Source organism: Fistularia commersonii, chromosome 6 (genome assembly GCF_037954325.1).
Source record: "Fistularia commersonii isolate RoL2024-O1a breed Wild chromosome 6, RoL_Fcom_v1.0, whole genome shotgun sequence".
Classification (NCBI taxonomy): Eukaryota; Metazoa; Chordata; class Actinopteri; order Syngnathiformes; family Fistulariidae; genus Fistularia; species Fistularia commersonii.
In genome coordinates this window covers 4,453,922-4,476,054 of record NC_141289.1, presented here as the reverse complement: position 1 = coordinate 4,476,054, position 22,133 = coordinate 4,453,922, and the positions used below count along the sequence as shown (strand labels likewise).

General features: G+C 41.1%; 2 protein-coding genes across 5 annotated transcripts in view; one reads left to right on the top strand and one right to left on the bottom strand.

The window, feature by feature from the left end:
* The first annotated feature begins 743 nt into the window (after positions 1-743).
* Positions 744-9,214, top strand: ccdc14 (coiled-coil domain containing 14). 4 transcript variants are annotated; one of them, XM_086147804.1, is made up of 12 exons: positions 744-877; positions 2,018-2,073; positions 2,161-2,237; positions 3,749-3,887; positions 4,894-4,954; positions 5,283-5,372; positions 5,553-6,053; positions 6,633-6,768; positions 7,036-7,121; positions 7,321-7,464; positions 7,548-7,650; positions 8,528-9,214. In XM_086147804.1, exons 3-12 carry the CDS (start codon positions 2,173-2,175, stop codon positions 8,985-8,987), a joined length of 1,785 nt encoding a protein of 594 aa, XP_086003930.1. In that variant the 5' UTR covers positions 744-877; positions 2,018-2,073; positions 2,161-2,172; the 3' UTR covers positions 8,988-9,214. The 4 variants fall into 4 exon arrangements, with proteins under 4 accessions (XP_086003930.1, XP_086003932.1, XP_086003929.1 ...); XM_086147806.1 differs by lacking the exon at positions 3,749-3,887 and having other exon boundaries at positions 2,159-2,237; positions 6,684-6,768; XM_086147803.1 differs by lacking the exon at positions 3,749-3,887 and having other exon boundaries at positions 2,159-2,237.
* Positions 9,215-9,826: 612 nt separating this feature from the next.
* ankrd10a (ankyrin repeat domain 10a) overlaps positions 9,827-22,133 on the bottom strand; it is a 19,907-nt gene continuing 7,600 nt past the window's right edge. The window contains exons 4-6 of the mRNA XM_086147812.1: positions 12,860-13,074; positions 12,536-12,601; positions 9,827-11,052 (exon numbers count right to left, since the gene is read on the bottom strand). Coding sequence (XP_086003938.1) covers positions 10,793-11,052; positions 12,536-12,601; positions 12,860-13,074 — 541 coding nt within the window. The 3' untranslated portion in view covers positions 9,827-10,792. The remainder of the gene's footprint in view (positions 11,053-12,535; positions 12,602-12,859; positions 13,075-22,133) is intronic.

Genomic DNA, 22,133 nt, shown 5'->3' with positions numbered 1-22,133 from the left:
AATTATGTTGAATAGGATGTGATTCTACACAACATGTGTCAAATTCACTGAAATCCAGCAGAGGCTTTACAAGTTTTAGCCATTTGGTCAAAAACCTTTTATCTCACTATGTTTAGGCTGCTTCGCCCAAGTTGTAAATGACTTTGGAATTATATAAAGCTCTTGTCTGGTGCTGAATTATGTTGAAAAGGATATGAGTCTACACAAGATAGGTCAAATTCACTTAAATCCACTGGCAGGTTTAAAATATATAGTCATTTGATCAAAAAATGTTTATCTCACCCCATGTTGATGCTCTTTGGCACAATTTGTTAAGTACTTTGGGATGGTTAAAGTGGTGTCTGGTGCTGAAATATGTTGAATAGGGTGTTATTCTACACAGTATTTGTCCAATTCAAGAAATGTAGGCACAGGTTTAAAATATATTGCCACTGGATCAAAAAAATTTTATCTCACACTGTTGAAGCCCTTGCCACATGTTGTAAATAACTTAAATAAGATGCGCTTCTACACAATATAAATCAAAATTACTGAAATCCAGCTGTATGTTTAAAAGATATAGCTACTTTGTCAAAAAAATTTTAACTCACCAAGTTGAAACTTTTTGGCCGAAGTTGTAAATTAATTTGGAATTCTTTAAAGTTGGTGTCTGTGTATGCGCCTTCATGATGACAAGACAGGGAACGAATGTGATTGGTCACTCATTTGTTTGCATTTTAAAATTGTCTGCTCAACCAGTAGCCGCCATATTCTTAGTTTCTGAAAACGCAGAGTCGTAGTTACTTTACAGGGCAGTCAACATTATTCGATGAGCCGACCGATTACTCCTTCAAGGTTCAAACATTTAATGAATATGATAGGAACCGTAAATCCCGAGGTAAGCCTGGCTGAGCTAACACGTAACATTTGACTTGAGCGGGATTTCTAAACGGGCTTCCGTGATTTACCAGAGATTTGGCTTTTCATTTAGGATCTACTACTACATTACGGAATATTTTTCGATCGCTGTTTTTTCACATCTCGGAAAATATTATCAATCTTAAATAAAGTCAACCATTTATGAAAAACAACTTTGTTTTCTTAACGATTTTTCGGAAACAAGGCATTTTTCTTTTCCGTTCAACTTTTTCTGTCTGGGGTAGCATAAGTAAATCCATCTCTTCCATCTAATTCTATTATCTGTATCCTCTTCTCACACCAACTAACTTCATATCCTCTTTCACAACATCCATTGGTCTTTCTCTTTGCCTCCTTTCTGACAGTTCAGACCCCAGCATCCTTCTTTCAATATATCAAGTATCCCGGCTCTGTAAATAACCAAACCATCTCAGTTTGGCCTCTCACCTTCTCTTCAAAACTTCTAACATGTGCTATCCCTCATTCCTGTTCTCATCCATAACCCTAACTGTAACAAATGTCTTGTACACCTTAGACTGTCAATCTGGCTGATATTCTGTCACATTGTACCCCTTTCCACCCACTTGAACATGCTTTAACCAGTTTCTGCACTTCTTTTCCACTCTCTAATTCTCTGGACTGTTGACCCTAAGTACTCAAAATCCTCCACCGTCTTTATTTCGATCCCCTGCAGCCTCATCGCTCCGCTTGGGTTTCTCTCATTCACGCAAACATATTCTGTCTAGCTGCAACTAGCCTTCATTCTTCTCCTTTCCGGAGCATACTTATAGATTTTTCTCCGCCTTTTCCCTGCTCTTATTACAGATAACGACATCACAATTTTGTTTTCTTCTAGATGTTGAAATAGTTCATTTAAATCTCATTGATCTTTTATTTTCTGAGTAATTATTGCTCAGGTTGTGGACAAACCACAAGTGCATGGAATATTTAGTATTTTATTGAAAAGGATAATCTTGAATAAATGAATGATTAGTATATGAGTTATGTTGCTTCCCTGCCATTCAGCTGAAACCGCGATGAATCGGGCCTGGTTCACACACCAAGGCAGACAGGCTAAAGGTGTGGAACTAATTTAATATGCTGGGATGTTAATTCACAGGCTACGCCGTCTGGGAGGCCGATCAGAGAATTCAGAGTGCAGCCATCCAGTCGACAGTATGTCCATTGATCATCATTTAATATTCCCTCCATGCACTGAATATTGCTTTCACCATTTTCACTCATGAAGCTTTGTCTTAAGAGAAACTTCAAACTATGGAGCAGCAGCCCATCCTCCTGAACCTGGTGCCTCTTTGTATTCCACAGATTCTGAGGAGCAGGTAGATAACTCAGATCCTTACCAATTAGCATAATTATATAAGGAAATAAACCACAAGTGCACATTTGCTTAAGCGGGCCAGATGAAATTAATTAAAAACATTTTTTTCTCATGGAATAATCAGAGAAATGTTCTTAGTTTTTTAATCCTGCAAATTCTTAACATCTGATGTATAGGTAAGCCTCTGATTACCTCTCCCTGATTTTCTTAATGTTATTATGTGACCAATTCAGTTGACTTAGAAATATTTGTGAAAGGTGTTGGAGAGTAATTCTAATTCATGCTGGTCTAAGTTAAAACCTGTAAAGAGGAGACTGAGGTTATCATAAGAAATAACACAGACAAGCGACTATTCTTTTGTGCTCTGCAGAGGGGGAGACTCAGCGCGCTCTTTGGAGCCAAGATCCAGAGAATCCCACTGAGTTCCTCCTTGCTCGGCTTTTTATTGTGTGAAAGTGTTTTATTTACATATCAACATTCATTGGATAGTATAGTTCATGCATATGTTAAGTTGTCCAGGATGATATACAGGTGTGGGCAGGTTTCTGTCCAGAAGTGTTTATACTTGTTTAGATTTACGTTTACGGGGGGTAGGTTTTTATCTAAAGATGTTTACGACCATTTGAATCTTGGAGGGCCCAATTCTTGTTGGAGGACAAAGGTCTTTTGTGCTCTAGCATGTCTGGCTAACTTCATGTGAGTAGTAGAAATAACATAGTTATAGAAATAGAGAGAAAACTCTAACAAAAGGGGTAAACTCTAAATATGCATTCTTTTGGAAATTTACCAATTGTGAGTTTCAAAATCCTGAGCATATTTCCCCCAAAATGTTTCTCAGAAATTACTTGGAATGGAAAAAACAATGATTAAATGAAACATCCTGTGTTTACCATTTTTAAGCTTTCAACAAAAATACAAATAGTTTTGGTCAAGATAGAAACATCTGAATACAAATGGTTGTGTTTGTTCATGTGTGACATTTGAATGGTTCAGCCAAGATGTAAATGGAAGTGTTTTAACAATTTTTGTCAGGTTTGCAATGTAGTCACTGTGACACTGGGATTGTGAGGATATTAAGGTTTTCTATGTTGAGCAGTTTTTGCTGCTATGTGCTGACTCAAAGTAGGGAGAACAAGTATTTGATACACTGCTGATTTTTCAGCTTTTCCCACTTGTAAAGCATGTAGAGGTCTCTAATTTTTATTACCATATACTTTTCAACTTTGAGTGACAGAATCTTAACCAAAAATCTTGAAAAACGCATTGTATGATTTTTAAGTAATTGATTTGCTCTTTTCTTACATGACATAAGTATTTGATACATCAGAAAACTGAACTTAATATTTTGTATAAAAACCTTTGTTGGCAGTCAGAGAGCAGAGGTTTCCTGTAGTTCTAGTGATTCTAACCCACTCCTCAGTACAGATATTCTCCAGATCCTCAGGTTTTTAGGGCAGTCGCTGGGCAATATGGACTTTCAGCTCCCTCCAAAGATTTTCTTCTTGGGTTCAGGTCTAGAGACTGGCTAAGCCACTCCAGGACCATGAGATGCTTCTTACGGAACCAGTCCTTAGTTGCCCTGGCTGTGTGTTTCGGGTGGTTGTCATGCTTGAAGACCCAGCCACAACCAATCTTCAAGACACTTACTGAGGTAAGGAGATTTTTGACCAAGATCTTGCAAGACATGGCCCTGTCCATCCCCCCCTCAATACGGTGGAGTATTGTCCCCTTTGCAGAAAAGCATCCCCAAAGAATGGTGTTTCCATCTCCATGCTTCATGGTTGAGATAGTGTTCTTGGGGTTGCACTCATCCTTCTTCTTCATCCAAACACAGCGAGTGGAGTTTAGACCAAAAACATCTTCTTTTATCTCCACATGACCTTCTTCCTCCGGATCATCCAGATGGTCATTGGCAAAGATCAGATGGGCCTGTGCATGTGCTGGCTTGAGCAAGGGGACTGCGTTCGCTGCAGGATTTTAATCCATGACGGTTTAGTGTGTTACTATTGGTTTTCTTTGGGACTGCAGTCCCAGCTCTCTTCAGGTCATTGACCAGGCACAGACATGTAGTTCTTGGCTGATCCCTCACCTTCCTCATGATCATTGTTGCCCTGCAAGATAAGATCTTGCATGGAGCCCCAGACCGAGGGAAGTTGACCATCATCTTGAACTGCTTCCATTTTCTAATAATCGTGCCAACAGTTGTTGCCCTCTCACCAAGCTGCTTGCCTATTGTCTTGTAGGCCACCCCAGCCTTGTGCAGGTCTACAATTTTATCCCTGATGTCCTTACACAGCTCTCTGGTCTTGGCCATTGTGGAGAGGTTGGAGTTTGTTTGTTTGTTTGTTTGGGTGTGTGGACAGGTGTTTTTATACAGGTAACAAGTTCAAACTGGTGCAGTTAATATAGGTAATAAGTGGAGAACAGAAGGACTTCTTAAAGAAGAATAGGTCTGTGAAAGCCGCAATTCTTACTGGTTGGTAGGTGATCAGATACTTGTCATGCAATAAAAAGCAAAGTTTTAGATTCCATCCCACATAGCTCAAAAGTACCTATGATGAAAATTGCAGACCTCTACACGCTTTGCAAGTGGAAAAAGATGGAAAATCAGCAGTGCATCAAATACTTGTTCTCCCTACTGTACCCTCTCTTCTCAGGCTGCCAGTCTTTATGCTGGTCTGGATCGCTGTGCTGCTCTATTCAGCGGCCTCCTGCAAGGTGAGGCTGCAGATCAGATTGATAAGTTAACAACCACACTCCTTTTTCTGTTGTTCCATTGTCTTTCTCTGTTCTTCATCTTTAAGTAGTGTTGCAATGTAAATCAGAAGTTAATACTTCCCCATCGGAGCCTTTTGAGCTTGACACACTTCAACTTATGAAGATGTCCAGCAATTTCAAAATTGTCATCAAGAAGCCTGGGCTGCAAAAACTACAATAAGGAAAATCACAACACAAGTCTTTCCACAGGACACTAATGTGATTCAGAAATCTAAGTGCATAAAAATAAAAGAGAAACGTTTTGGTGTGTCTATGTACACTTTATCAGGTCCTGGTGGAGCTGTGAAAGGTGTAGCAAACCAGAGAACATCCATGTCGCAGGGGAGGAAAAGCTACAAGAAAATCCATTCAAAGACCGGTGGGTGTGCTGTTACAAAGTTGTGTACATAGTTTAATATTGAGTAGCTCTTAGCTTCATAAAGGCTGGTCATATCTTGGAACTTCCAATTTATCTTGATATACTTTCACACACTGCTTCTCGGTCTAATGCTGTGATCAGATTCGTAGAAAACATGTTCAATTTGTGTGATCCCTGCAGGGCAGAGCAGCTGTCAGGTGGTCAATGGCAGACCTGGTATCCAAACACAAAGAACCACGCATGTGGCCAAGGCTGCCCACTCTGGAGTGACACTACACCCCTCTCCCGAAAAAACCCACCTGCCTTTGTCACTCAAATACCCACAGTGCCTTCCAGCTTCTGTGCTTCTCTCTGTGTCACAGTCCAATTCTCTTGTCTCACCAACCTTTCTGGTCCAGCCCTCTTCTTTGACAGAACAGCCATCCTACCCTCACACCAACACAGATGTTTCTGTTGCTCTGCCCTCTCCCTTTCTATGCCTTTCTCCTCGCCATGAAAATGAAAGTGACCCTGTACCTGTTGAAGATCATAACACTGCGGTGGATACTCATCCCAGTTCAGAGAGGGTAGTCTGGGGTCAGACTGAAGCTTCTCAAGACACACACGGCTTGGGTCAAGATGCCAAGCTGAGGACGGTGCAGCATCTACAAGGAGAACTCAAGGATCTGACTGCAGAGAAAGGTAACCATTTGTGCGTCAATAAGAATTGATGTGGAACTATGAAACTACAGATGGAGTGGCCAGTACTATGGGATCAATGCAAGAAGGTCCCTGGCTCACATCCAGAGGCCAACTTGGTATCAAGTTTGCATGCCTCCCTGTGGCCATCAACCCTCCCAAAACATGCAGGAAGTTGAAGACTGAATTGTCTGTATGTCTCCCTGTGGTGACTATTTTTATGCACGAATCCTAACTTCTTTTGATTGTTACATTCGAAGCTTCAATTTTGGTGGCTTATTACAAAGTGGTATGTATCAAGGGGGGCCTACGATATCACAAAAGGAATAGTGATGTCAAAGGAAAAGCAGACTTTGTTAAGGCAGGTTAGGGTGGAACTGTGATGTCAGAATCGGGCTTTTCAGAAAATATTAATAGCCAGAGGAGCTGTGAACAGGCTCTCTGTGCATTTTTGCAATGAATTTCCTTTTTTTTTTTTTAGATTGGGTAATCTGAACAGGTATATGATGTAGTCAGACAGATGGTCTCATTGATTTAATTGATCAACCCTTTTATTTTAGTTTGCGTGTGTGTCTGTTGTAGGCAGGGTAACAAAGAGGCTTCTCAGTCATCAGACGCAAACTGTCTCTTCAGCACTGAGTGACACCAGTGTAAACGCAGCAGAGGAGAATGCAGGAGACTTTGAGTCGCTGAAGACCCAGAATACACACTTCCACAGGTAGAACATATATATATGTATATATATATTGTTTATTTTCTGGTTTTGATGGCATATTCATTTTTATGTTTTGGGAGATTTTCTGTACAAAAATACCTAAAAGTTTAGATCTGGATCAGTAACATCTCTGTGATTCAACCACTTTGGGGACAGTTGGGGTCAGGAGTTTCTGATATTTTTACTTTGGTGGTCTGGACCTAGAGATTGAGAGGGTGGGCTGGGGAGGACAAGAAGACCACACATCTGGTGGGGATTTGTTTATTGCAGGCGGGTGAAGGTTTTGAACCTGCAGTTAAAGGAGAGAGAGAAGGCAGAGAGACAACATAACATGGAGGCACTCTGCAACTCAGAGGGTAAGGTGTGTGTGTGCGCATGGGCACCCATTTATCACTTAATTTACTGCTGTTGTGTTTTTAAAAAGTATTTTTTTAAAGCGTAGTGGAAAAATTAGGTTGTCTGACTGTGGGGGGGATCTTTTCACTCTAAACCTTTGAAATATTTCTTGTCAGTGAATGGTTAGCACATGATGTATGTAACCATGCTTGTCCTCAGTGTTGACCCTTCAGGACGAGTTAGCCTCAGCCCAGTCCCATCTACAGGACCTTCAGGTGGACTTATTAGAACTACGAGATGCCCTGGAGTGTAACCAGAACCAGTTGAGGGACAGGGAGGCAGAGAATATTATCTTGAAGAAAGGTTTGATTTCACCCTTCTCTTTTCATGTCACATGATAATCCTATTAACACGTTTGCTGTTTTATTGGTGACGTGTCTTTGCAGAGCTTGAGGCCATGAGAGGAAGGGCGTGGCGGAGTGAGCTGGAGAGGAGTGAGCTGGTCTCTCTTGCTCAGCATAGAATGGACGAGATAGAAAGGTTACGCAGGTAGAAACTAAACCAGCTTTACTGATCAATATTTTAATCCCTTTTATATACTTCAATATTTTTATTCTGCCCTCCTTATTCAGATCTGTTTAAGTAACCTGCAATGTTTTTCTTTCAAAACCATAGTTCTGGTTTTACTCTGTCAGACTGATTTTCCTTTTTGATTATGTGGTTATTTTCTTATTTACCTATATCATATCTTCCATTAAAATAGCATTTGCTTTAGTTTGTCTTCTTCTAAAACATTTAATACTGCACATCTTTCTATAATTATTGACTTACTTTCCTTAAATGTTTTTTTTCTATTTTTATATAGGTATTGTGATGTACCTCACTGTATTAAAATGCTACATAGATTATATTTTAGTGACTGACTTATCTGCTGTGGTTTACCGTAAATGTTTTTCTCTCCTTATATTTACCATAACTTAAGTTTCGTGCAGGTTTAATCATACTTGCATGTTTGATGCCCAAATGTGATTGTGACTTTTTAAACATTGTACCAACATGTCCCAAATCAGTCAACTGAAACATTAATGGCTCAGGCTATGCATTTGTGTGAATGTATGAACCAGGGGTGCTCACACTTTTTTGGCTTGCGAGTTACCGTACTTTTCAAATGACCAAGTCAAATGATCTGCTGACAATAAAATATATAATATATATTACTATAAAATACTAACTACCTGTACAGTAGTTAATATTTTCTGTGACTTGTGGTCAACTTGTTTTGACGTTGTCAGGTCTCATGTACATGGTAAAGTTCATTTTGGAAGGCAGGGCTCTGCGATCCACAGCTTGATATTGATGTGTTGGTCTAAAGTTAGAAGACACTGACCCAGTACTGAGACTGATTTCTCTTTTTCGTTTGTGTCAGACTGGTTGAAAGGCAACACTCCTCCAGCAGCCACACAGTTGTTGGCAGCATTGTGACAGAAGCCCCTCTCAGAGACCAGCACAACCGGTCTGGGCAGGACCCCCCTGACAACCGCATTGCTCAGTACCTGCTGTCGCTGGACAAGCTCCAGCCCTGTCATATGGCTGTGGGGAGAGACACTCAGGAGCAGGAGACCTCATGTACTGGCCGGGGTCAGCAAAGCCATCAGCATCAGATCCTCACCCTCAGATTCACATCACAAATAGACCAGCCCCAGCAGCAGGGGAAGGACAATCAAAGGGTGTTCAACTCAACACTTTCCCAGTCAGACACAGAGTCAGTCTTCTCAGGCTCAACTTTTGACACCAGAGATGAGGCAGTGTTCCAAGAAGGCCTGGCAGCTCTGGATGCAAGTATTGCTAGCCTGCAGAAAACCATCAAACTGGATCTGGGGAGTTGATGTGTGTATTTTTGAAATGAGCTGCATGTGTTATCCCTCTGTTGGATCAGGCTGCTGTAATGGGTTTTGCACTTATTTGAAATCTAAAATGGTAAATGAAGGACAGATTTTAATTGTGATGTAGATTCATACAGTGAATATAATCACACTGTTGAGATTAATACAGAATGTGCTTCTGTTGGTCATGAGTTGATAATTAAAAAGAAAAGACCTTATATCAGTTACAATATCTTAAAGATTTGTACTTTTTTTGATAAGTCTTATAAATTGTGTCTAATATTCTGTTGTTTCCTTATGGCTCAGCTCTGGAAGTTATCTTTAAAGCTTTCTTATTGCTAATTATCAGTTTACTCTGAAATAATTACCTAAATTAACAATTTACTGAATTCTGATAATATTGTTCAGAATCTCTAGTGTTAAGCCACTGTTGATAGAATTCAGCTGTTTTACAATTGTCAAGAATAGATTTGATCAGTTACCCTTCCTCTTAATTCCTGTACAGCACTGAGTTACATAAAAGGATGTGTCAATATAAATTATGCATACACTAATACCTAAATGCTCTTCTAGCCTTGGACATTGCTTCAGTGAACTCTCAAAAAAGCATAACTGCACCTGTAGAAAGAGTGTGCGTGTGTGTGTGAACAGACTACCGTATAGATCTGCTGTTTAAAATATCTGAAGGCCTGTTAAGTCCTATGGAGTATGTAATTCATAATAAACATTTAAATCATGCTAGCAATTGTGTTAGGATCAAAAAGAGCTATTCTGTGGTGGATCCTTACAAATTGCTGTAATTTGAACATACCATTGAAGTGCAGAAACAATCAACCAAATAGTACCAAAACTGCAAAATGTTTAATAAGAAAGGAGGGGCCCCATTACAACAATACAGTACAATCAGGTGTCAAACGCCTGGTACGATGAATCAGATTTGGCACACAGTTCACATTCAGCTGAAAATAGTATTGATAAATCCCTCTTCTGTATTAACACAAATTACTAATCATTTCAAATTGAAAAAATTCCAAAAAAAAAAAAACCACAACCATGTGTTCCCTTTGGTAGATCAAGGCTACAAGGAGTGACAGTTTCTGGACGGCAAATGCTGAACATTCCGGAGCTTAAACACTCATGTGGACACAAACTTGAGAATATTAGAGATTTGATGGGGACAGGAATTTTTGGACAGATAATGTACAGAACCTTGAACAAAGTGATCTTGTGTGTCTACTTGTAAAAGAGAGAGGGTGACTGGAGATAGGCACCATTCAGGTTGGTGGACAAAGATTTCAAACCTTTGACCTCACTTTGGTTGAGAAATTATGTGGACATGTAGTAAATGAGCAGCTTGATATTTATTTCGGTTTAAGGTTGATTTAGACCTTAATACACAAATGTCTTTTTTCCTGCCTCAAATCTAGGCCATGGTACAAGAACCCACCTGTCCTTGACTATTAGTGATAGTTGAAGCTTGGTTTGCACTTTCTCAAGTTAGTATGCAAGGCAACTAGCCATGTGTATTTGTTACATAATTTTAGCCCAGGAGTATGAATTGAGGTAATGGTGATTTTGACTAACCAGATTGTCAATTACATTGAACATCAGTGCAAATGAGACTCCTTTGTAATTGCAAAATCAAGTGCAGGCTAATCAAAGCCAGCTCCATCTGCTGATGAAAATAAAAAAGATAAGGCTGTGAGCTTAGCAAGGCGCATGGGTGGACTCTTGCTTTAAACATTGTCAAACTTGACAAAAAGTGATGTGGTTGTCAGTTGTTGGGTAACACTCAGAAGGGGTGTTCTTCAGCAGCGATGATACAGATGAATGCTGCCTGCTTGGCTGCACCTCTGTAGGGAGCTGTTGTCGCTGAGATCCTCTGCAGTGTCCCCAAAGCCATGATAATGTCCATACTGCAAGAAGTCACTGCAGTCTGCTCCTGGCAGTCCCAGTAAGACTGGCCGGTGGGAAACACAACTGCTCGGACTCCCAGTGCGATGCAGGGAACCACACATATCTGCTGATGCATGGTGACTGGTAGGCAAGGTGGACTTACAGTCCAACTCTGCAGGAAGAGGCAGGTGCTCATCAATGGGTTTGACATCTTCAGGATGAAGAAAGGGGGTGTTTTGTATGCTGTCCCAATTGATATGGGCTCTTGTCATTGGTGAAACAAACAGGATGCATACATTCTGATGTCAAACAAGTTCATGTACTGTAGGTGTGAAATCGTGCAGGCACTTAAATTTAAATTTTCTTTGACCTGCTCCTGTTCAAGGTTGCCATAGTGAATCAATTTACTCCATCTAACCCTATCCTGGGTATCCTCTTCTCACACCAAATCACTTCATGTCCTGTTTCACAAAATCCAAAAATCCCTGGGCTTCCTCTCGGCCTCCTGCCTAGCAGTTCCATCCTCAGTAATATTCTTCCTAGATCTTCACCATCCCTCCTCTGTACATGTCTGAACTATCAGTCTTGCCTCTCTGACCTTCTCAAAAAATGTGTCCGCTGTCCCTCTGAACTCATTCTTGATCATATCCATTGACCCAAAGAGAATCTCAATATCTTCATCTCTGCTACCTCTAGCTCTGCTTTTCTAAACCAAAAAGCATTCCTGGTCTCACTGTCTTGTACACATTTACTTTCTTCCTGGCTGACACTTTTACCCACCCATTCCAATCTGTTTGAACATGTTTCTTCACCTTTTTTCCATACCAACTTCAGAAATGAATTACAATGTATGCCATTTAGTCTGTCAAAACTGAAATATTAAAATAAGTATATTCAGTTACTTTCATGTGTGATACTTGCACAATTGAATCAAAGGCATTTTAAAACAATACACCACAGTATTTAAGATATGCCTGATATTATTGAAAAGCTTTTACAATATCAAGGAACAAGACATTAAAAGATTACTTTGGAAGAATGCTCAACCCTCAACTGATTGATACATACCTTTCATACTTAGCCACATTTTTAGTGCGAACACAAGGCTTACAAGATTTTGTGCAGCAGTATATTGTGTACACATATTGTGTTTGAAGATATTATCCCTATATTACATTACATACAAGTTAAATTCTTTAAATGAAGTTCATTTATAACGTGGCTTTCTCTAATTTGGAGTGGATCTGTTGAGTTATTGTTTTTTCTTCATAGCACCCTCTAAAAGGTGGAGGATTCTAAAGGAAACCCTTCAAATATACAAAGATTTCTAATGAAACTTCAAGGATCAGTTCTTAATTATCTCTCAAAAGAGGAAGGGTTTCAAGTACAACCCCCAATGAGGTTCTTGGGGAACCCCTAAAACCCCAGAAGGATACAATGTGGACCTCTCATAGCGGGCTCCCGGTTGAATCCCTTGACATTGGTATCGAATTTGGAGCCTTTAAAATTGAGCAACTATAATAAGTGGTTCTAACAACTAAAAAGAATTCAGCAAGTAAAAGCTAAAGAGCACTAAATATTGTTCTAGACAGCAACTTTATTCAAAGAGTGAACAGCCGGGTGAGTGAACTCACCCACCCAGCCTCCAGTCTCACCCAAGTTGAGCTCCATATTCATGCTGTCCGGCTCCATTTCAGTGCTCTCCACCTGTTGCACAACATCTACAACAAACAAATACACAGGTTTTATTACTGTGTGGCTGGTTTGCCAGAGCATTGATGATCAGGTCAAATTTTAAACTCTTTGGTTGTTTGAATCTGTCTAATTGCCCAGTCCATCCTTAGCCTCCCCACAATCTAAATGTCCTCCTGTCCAGGGCCAGTTCTTCACTTGCTGCTCTCTCTCTTACTTCCCTTGGGCTTCTTCATATTGTTGTTTCAACAGCCAGGGCCAGTTCTTCACTTGCTACTCTCTCTTACCTCCCCTGGGCTTCTTCATGTGTCCATTTTCAACAGTCTTCAATAACCTCTTCCTGCTGGCTGCCTTGCCCTGCAGGCCCTGGCCATAGGGGTTTAGGGTTGAGCTGTTGAACTGTAGAGGGTGCTTCTGTGCATTGGAGATGAAGCTGGAGCAGTGGTGCGAGTTGTGAGCCCGAGCCAGGTCAGCTGCTGTCTGTCCAATGGAGTTCCTCAACCTGAGCAGCAAGAAGGAACTCATGAGCAGATGGCCTCCCGTCAGACATCACAAGTAACATTATGTGTGAGTGTGTCAGAAAGATAAGTAAGACATTAATAATTCACTGACTTGGGAACTTTGTCTAAGTCAAAAATGTTTCTTATTCTAAATTCAGACACCTCAAGAAAAAAATATTTCTAAGAAAAAATGTCGCTACTGATGTAGAGGATTAAAACCAGGCAAAAGGCATTTAAAAAAAGTAATTTTTTTGCTGTTTGTTAAAAGTAACAAAATGGGGAAGAGAATAATGTCAAAATAAACTGAAACTTAAATTAAAATGAACTTTTTAACAATTGATTTGAATCATGGTTAAAATAAATGAGCAATAACCTTAACCCTGGCTTAGAGCACCATCTAGCTGCCAAAATGTTACACCTTGGCAGCTTCAAGGAAAGTTCTTGGGATTACCTAATCCTTTATAAACTTGAAACTCAACATTTTGAGTTGGTCTTCTTTATTACAGACATTAAGATATGTATATAGACACATACACACAGATTTATATACACGTATTCATAAATATATACACACACACACATATATGTATACAGTTGGGCAAATAAGTTTTTAGTCCGCCACCAACTGTGCAAGCTCTCCAACTTAAAAAGATGAGAGGCCTGTAATTTTCATCATAGGTACACTTCAACTATGAGATAGAATCCAAAAAAAAATCCAGAAAATCACATGGTCTGACTTTTAAAGAATTTATTTGCAAAGAATGGTGTAAAATAAGAATTTGGTCAAGAACAAAAATTAATCTCGATACTTTGTTATATACCCCCCTCCCACCTCTTCCCGACAACTTCACAACCTTCTTCGAAAAGAAAGTAAATAACATTAGATCCTCTTTCTCTCACAATCCAACCAGCTCTACAGCCACCCTCCCCCTCTCTCTCTGCACCTATTGCACAAGTCACTACCCTACCCGCCTCCTCCAACCTGTCCTCTTCATCCCCTCCAAGGCCAATTGAGCCTACCCTACCCCACTTAGCCCCTCTCTCTCCACCCAAGGTCCTCAAACTCATAACATCCTGCCGCCCAACCACCTGCTCCCTCGACCTGGTCCCCTCCCCCTCCTTACAATCCATAGCACTAGACCTTCTCCCCCTCCTATCTCCCCTCATCAACACGTCCCTCCAGACAGGCTGCTTTCCATCTGCCTTTAAGTCTGCGAGGGTCACCCCTCGGCTCAAGAAAGCAGCACTTGACCCATCTGATGTCAAAAACTATAGACCTGTCTCCCTACTGCCCTTTCTCTCAAAAACTCTTGAGCGTGCAGTCTTTAACCTACTCTCTATCTACCTTCAGCAAAACAACCTCCAGGACCCTCTTCAGTCCGGGTTCAAAGTAGGTCACTCAACAGAGACGGCCCTCCTTGCGGTGTCACAACCACTGCAGGAAGCGAGAGCAGCCTCTCTCTCTCGTCTGTGCTCATACTCTTGACCTGTCAGTCACGTTCGACACCGTCAACCACCAGATCCTTGTCTCCACTGTCAAAGGTCTTGGTGTCACAGGCTCTGCACTCTCCTTGTTGGCATTCTACCAGACAGGTCGCTCCTACCAGGTGACATGGCAGGGGGCGGTGTCTGAACCACACAGACTGTCTTCCAGTGTTCCACAAGGTTCAGTTCTAGCCCCTCTCCTCTTCTCCGTGTACACAACATCGCTTGGTCCTGTCATTCACTCACATGGCTTGCCAATGACACACAGCTGATCCTGTCCTTCCTTCCATCAGACACACAGGTGGAAACACGAATTGCAGCTTGCCTGTCCGACATCTCAGATTGGATGGCAACTGACCACCTGAAGCTCAACCTGGACAAGACTGAGCTGCTCTGTCCCCCGGGGAAAGGTTGTCCGCACAGAGACCTGGCCATCACTATCGACACCACCGCGGTAAGGCCAACCAAAACTGCGAGAAACCGGTGTGTGGTCCTAAACAACCAACTGTCTTTCTCAGCGAACGTTGCAGCAGTCACAGGTTCCTGCAGATTCCTCCTCTACACCATCAAGAAGATCCGCAGATTCCTCACAGAGGATACAACGCAGATACCCATCCATGCTCTAGTCATCTATCGTTTGGACTACTGCAACTCCATCCTGGCCCAGCGGTGACCATCAGGCCTCTAGAGCTTATTCAGAAAACAGCAGCTCACCTGGTGTTAAACCGTCCCAAATTCTCCCACACAACTCCCCTTCTTATGTCCTTACACTGGCTCCCGATAGCCACTCCCATCAAGTTCAAGTCCCTGGTGCTTGCCTACCTGGCAGTGAATGCCTCCCTGGCTGCCGATTGAACCAGTCTTGGCTCTTCTCAGTCTTGACTCCTCAGTGGTGGAATGAACTCCCGAAAAAGGTCAGAACAGCGAGGTCGTTGCCCATCTTTCGCCGTGAGCTGAAAACATACCTCTTCACAACCACTACCGTACTAATTGCATTAACCCTCCCCCCACGCACACACACACACAAAAAAGGATGAAATGACTGTATGTATGTATATGGTGCTGAGATGGCTATTTGGTTGAGTGCTGACTTCTGACATCCGACAACTGGTACTTCGGATCTTTGGTGACTGAATTGCACTTCTTGTAAGACTCTTTGGATAAAAGCTTCTGCCAAATGACTGCAATGTAATGTAATACCCTTTGCTGGTAATGACAGAGGTCAAACGTTTTCTGTAAGTCTTCACAAGGTTTTCATAGCAGTGATGTTTTGGGGCTGTCGCTGGGCAACACAGATTTTAAACTCCCTCCAAAGATTTTATATGGGGTTGAGATCTGGAGACTGGCTAGGCCACTCCAGGCCCTTGAAATGCTTCTTATGAAGCCACTCCTTCATTGCTCCAGCAGTCTGTTTGGGATAATTGTCATTCTGAAAGACCAAGCCACATTTCATCTTCAATGTCCTTGCTGATGGAAAGAGGTTTTCACACAAAATCTCACGAAACCATTCTTTCCTTTACACAGATCAGTCATCGTGGTCCCTTTGCAGAAAAACAGCCCTAAAGCACGATGTTTCCACCCCCCATGCTTCACAGTAGGTATGGTGTTATTTGGATGCAACTCAACATTCCTTCCTTCTTCCTTCCTCCAAACACAAGTTGGGTTTTAACAAAAAGTTCAATTTTGGATTAATCTGACCATAGGACATTCTCCTAATCCTCTTCTGGATCAGCCAAATGCTCTCACAAGCTTCAGACAGGCCTTGAATGCACTGACTTTGGCAGGGGGACACTACAGAATTTGAGTACCTGGCAGCGTAGTGTTACTAATGGTAGCCTTTGTTAGTTTGGTCCCAGCTCTCTGTAGGTCATTCACTAGGTCCTCCCATGTGGTTCTGGGGATTTTTGCTCACCGTTTTATTGATCACTCTGACCCCATGGGGTGAGATCTTGCATGGCGCCCCAGATCGTGGGAGATTATCGGTGGTCTGGTATGTCTTCAATTTTCAAATAATTGCTCCCACAGTTGATTTCTTTACACCAAGCTGCTTACCTATTGCCGATTCAGTCTTCCCAGCCTGGTACAGGTCTACATATTTGTTTCTGGTGTCCTTTGAAGTCTCTTTGGTCTTTGCAATAGTGGAGTTTGGAGTGTGACAGTTTGAGCTTGTGGACAGGTGTCTTTTATTCTGATAACCAGTTCAAACAGGTGCCATTAATACAGAAAATGTGTGGAGGACTAAGGCGCCGCTTACAAATGAAGTTACAAGTCTGTGAGAGCAAGAAATCTTGCTTGTTTGCAGGTGACCAAATACTTATTTTCCACCATAATTTGCATATAAATTCTTAAAAGACAATGTGGTTTCTGGATTTTTTATGTATTTGCATTGTCTCTCATAGTTAAAGTGCCCCTATGATGAAAATTACATGCCTCTCTCATCTTTTTAAGTAGGAGAACTTGCACAGTTACTACATTGCTTATGTGTGTGTGTGTGTGTGTTCGTCTATTGCATAGTACTCCTAACACTTTTCTCCACCCATTCCAACCTGCTTGAACCCATCTTATAACGTCTTTCCCACTCTCCGTTGCTCTGGACTGTTGACCCCAAGTACCTGAAATCCTCCAACTTCTTTATCTCCACTCCCTGTAGTCTCACCGTTCCACCCGAGTTCCTCTCATTCACACACATATATTCTGTCTTGCTGCAGCTAACTTTCATTCTTCTCCTTTCCAGCACATACCTCCACCTCTCTAGATTTTCCTAAACCTGTTCTCTGCTCTCACTACAGATCACAATGTCATCAAACATCATGGTCCATGGAGATTCCTGTCAAACCTCATATGTCAGCCTGTCCATCACCACTGCAAACAGGAAGGGGCTCAGAGCTGATCCCTGATGGAGTCCCACCTCCCCCTTAAACTTCTCTGTTACTCCTACACAGTAACGTGCAGTCAGTAAAGGCAGGTGAGGCCGGGCCTCGCCTGTCCTCATGGAAAGAAAAAAATGCAAAATGACATGCAGTGACGTAGCAACCAGCTGAGCCCACTATTGATTGCGCAATGATTCTGCTAGCTGTGCTGGCATGCTATGCACTGAGACCGTATTGCTGTCTCTGTGGATGTCACTATTAAAAAAACACTTTTAATATATGAACTAAATTTACATAGTTTTGCTGATGTGTCGAATGTTTTTTGTCAACAACTGTAACGTGTTTCTCGTGTTTCTCGTAATCATAAAACAACTGCGAAGAGACATTAAGTGAGGCACGCAGTGACGGGGCCTCATGGTAGGGGGCACCGCTGATCCCAGAGATCCGTCTTACTACTCGGCTACAGAATAATAGAATTAGCAATAGCAATCTACAGTAAACAGTCAGCAGGTCAAGTGCAGCCATCAAGCTATTTTTGCGGATCTCAACGAGCTGTATAGCTCACAATTGGTGAGGGATGAATCTAAATCTCCTGGGCAGCTTCTTAACTTTTTGGCCCAGAACTGTTCCTAAGGCGACAAAGTTGCTCCGGCTGGTGGTCACCATTCCGGCTACGACAGCATCGGCGGAGCGGTCATTCTCTGCACCGAAAAGACTCAAAACATACAGTCGGAACAGGACCGATCAAGGACCACAGTCTTCACTGGTAGTGATTTCCATTGAGACAGAGTGACTTTTAAAACTGAAGAAAGAAACAGAAGACTTCTCCAAGCAAGTTAGCAATGCTTCAGAAGGAGCGGCGCATGACTTCATTCATAAGTAAAGGTAAGAGATAATAACGTTTTTTTTAAATGTGCCTTTTTTATATGCGACAATTTGTATATGTAAAGAATGCTGATATAATATTTTAAACAAAACACGTCAACTGCTGGGTTCATGTTTGTAAATCTGACTGTGATGACGTCAGTACCTCACCAGCCATGAACCCTCTGCACGTGACTGCCCCTAAAGCACACCGCACCACTGTCTCACAGCTAGCATACATGTCCTGTACCAGTCTAACATACTTCTCTGCCACTCCAGATTTCCTCATACAATACCAGAGCTCCTCTCTTAGCACCCTGTCATATGCTTTTTCTAGGTCTACAAAAACACAATGCAGCTCCCTCTGGCCTTCTCTGTACTTCTCTATTAGCATCCTCAAAGCAAATACTGCATCTGTCGTACTCTTTCTAGGCATGAAGCCATACTGCTGTCCACAAATGCTGACTTGTTCTCAGTCTACTTTCCACTACTCTTTCCCATAACTTAATTGTCTGGCTCATCAACTTTATCCCTCTATAGTTGCTGCAATTCTGCACATCACCCTTATTCTTCAAAATGGGTATCATCACACCTCTCCATTCCTCAGGCATAAGACTAAGAATAAGAACAACTTTATTTATCCCGAAGGAAATTGTTGTGCCCGAGTTACAAGAAAAATATAACTATAATAAATAATAGTAGGAAAATTGTATAAACAGTAAAAATTAAGAGAAAAGGGGAGAATAAAAAATACAAATAAACTATTAAGTATCTTGGGTAACAAGTGAAAACGTAAAAAGTACGAAAGAACGAAAGTATAACAATTTACAGTAAGTGGGTGAGGGTTTTTTTTTTTTGTTTGTTTTTTTTTTAAGGTTTTAAGATTTTAAGATTCCCTGCGGCTGAAGAGAGAGGAATTAAAAGTCTGATAGCCTCAAGTCGGAAAGACCTCCTGTGACAGAGCTCTGACAGGACATCAGTGTGGCATCCAGGGGGTGATGAACATTGTCCATGATGCTGAGGAGCTTCCTCAGCATCCTCCTCTCTGACAACAGACTCTTCTCACTCTCTAAGATCCTGTTGAATTATCCAGTCAGAGACTCTACCGCTGCCTCTCCTAGACACTTCCACACCTCCACAAGCATATCATTAGGACCAACTGCCTTTCCACTCTTCATCCTCTTCAATGCCTTCCACACTTCACTTTTACTAATCTCTTCTACTTTGTGGTCTACAGTAGTCACCTCACCCTTGTCTCTCTTTCATTTTCCACATTCATCAGCTCTTCAAAGTACTCTTTCCATCTTCCCATCACTCTTCTAGCATCTGTCAATACATTTCCCTCTCTATCCTTAATCACCCTGACCAGTTGTACATGCTTTCCACTTTTATCTCTGTTTCGCCAACCTGTATAGATCATTTTCTCCCTCCTCACTGTCCAACCGAGCATATATGTTATCGTACGCCTTTTGTTGTGCCTTTGCTACCTCTAACTTCACCTTACGTAGTATCTCCTGTCTGTCCTCTTCAGTCCTCTCAGTATCCCACTTCTTCTTTGCTAATCGCCTTCACTGTCTATACTCCTGCACTTCCTCATTCCACCACCAAGTCTCCTTATCTACTTTCCTTCCAGATGACACAAGTACTCTCCTACCTGTTTCCCTGATAAACTCTGGCTGTAGTTGTCCAATCACCTGGAAGCTCTCCCTGACCACCCAGAGCCTTCCTCAACTCCTCCCTGAAAAAATCATACAACATTCCTCCCTTTTCAGCTTCCGCCACTTTGTCCTCTTGATCTTCCTTGTCACCAGAGTTACCCTACAAACCAGCATGCTATGCTGTCTGGCTACACTCTCACCTACAACTACTTTGCAGTCACTGATCTCTTTCAGGTTACCTTGTCTATACAAGATGTAGTCTACCTTTGTGCTCCAACCTCCACTCTTTTAAGTTACCCTATGTTCCTGTCTTTTCTGGAAAATAGTGTTCACTACAGCCATTTCCATCTTTTTTGGAAAATCTACCACCATCTGTCGCTCTTCGTTCCTATCTTATATACCAAATCTGCCCATCACTGCCCATCACTCTACTGCCTGCACCAACATGCCCATTGAAGCCTTTACCAATTACCACTCTCTCATTTCTGGGGATATTCTGCAACATTTCATCTAGCTCATTCCAGAACTTCTCCTTCTCCTCAAACTCCCATCCCACCTGCGGGGCATAGCCACTAACAATAGTGAGCATCGCACCTTCAATTTCCAGTTTCAGACTCATAAGTCTATCTGCCATTCTTTTCACCTACAAAACATTCCTAACTAACTCCTCCTTCAAGATAACTCCTACTCCATTTCTTCTCTTGTCAGTACCATGAGAGTACAACTTAAAGCCTGCTCCTAAGCTTCTAGCCTTACTACCTTTCCACCTGGTCTCGTAGACACACACAATATATCCACTTTCCTTCTCTGCATTATGTCAGCCAAGGGGGTAGGCAAACTTTTTGTATCAGGGGCCGCATTGACCTTTGAAATTTGACAGATGGGCCGAGTAAGCACAAGATATGATACATATTAAAAAAGATTGCATTTGTTAACAGTACATATTAGACTTGTCTGACATTTGCTTTGAAAATGAAACCAGCTTGGTTTTGAAGGCTCTGACGTTTGCTTGCATTTAATGCACAAACCGTTTTTTCCCTTGTAGCTTCACGTCCAGCTCATGTGTGCCACTATGTCCACAGTAAAGGCTAAATCACAAAGCCAATCTGTGTCATTCAGCTCAGGAAAATTCTCAACTGTTTTCAAGTAGCTCTAAAGATGAAATGATCTCCTGTTTGAGCTCCCACATTCATTGATCCATTCATTCAATCATTCATATCAAGAATGAATTCTGTACCAATCTTTGGCAGGTCGGAATAAAAGGACCGACGGGCCGGATGTGTCCCTCAGAACGTAGTTTGCCCACGCCTGCTCTAGCTTTTCCTGTCATAGTCCAAATATTCAAAGTCCTACTCACAGTCCCAGACTCTTGCCTTTCCTCTTCTCTGCTTCTGAACATGCCTTCCTCCTCTCCTTCTTTGACACACATATATTATATATATATGTTATATTATATAATGATTGATGTCTATCTATCCATCATATATATATATATGATATGTATACATATATATGTATATACATATGTATATGTATAAACATCATATACACACACATATTTGCGCACAACACACACATACATATATGTATATGCATATACACAGATCTGTTGTGTAGGACTAAGTGTTGATTTCTCTCGATAATTACACACACACCATATATATATATACAGACACATATATATGTCTATACACATATAGACATATATATATATACACAGACACATATATATGTCTATACACGTATAGACATATATACATACGTATGTATATATACATATCTACATACATATATATGTACAGACATATATGTATACATACATATCTACATACATATACATGTATACGTACATACAGATATAAGTATATGTATATTGTATATGTATATATATATATATATATTTACATACACATGCATATTTTATACATACATATATGTATATACATGCATATATCTACATACATATACATATATACATACATATATGTATGTGTACATGTATATACATCATACATCATATACACGTATATGTATATATATATATACATATATACACATATATATATGTGTGTGTCCATATATATGTATTTATCAGTTTGTCAGTAGAGGCAGGTGAGGCCGGGCCTCATCTGGCATCATGGAAAGAAAAAAATGTAAAATGAAAAAATAAATTGAATGGTTCTA

Excerpts from the sequence above, each read along its gene's own strand:
- ccdc14 (XM_086147804.1), top strand. The coding sequence starts at position 2,173 with ATGGAGCAGCAGCCCATCCTCCTGAACCTGGTGCCTCTTTGTATTCCA. Across the intron at positions 7,465-7,547 it reads GAATATTATCTTGAAGAAAG|AGCTTGAGGCCATGAGAGGA; the intron begins GTTTGATTTCAC and ends GTGTCTTTGCAG. Across the intron at positions 7,651-8,527 it reads GAGATAGAAAGGTTACGCAG|ACTGGTTGAAAGGCAACACT; the intron begins GTAGAAACTAAA and ends CGTTTGTGTCAG.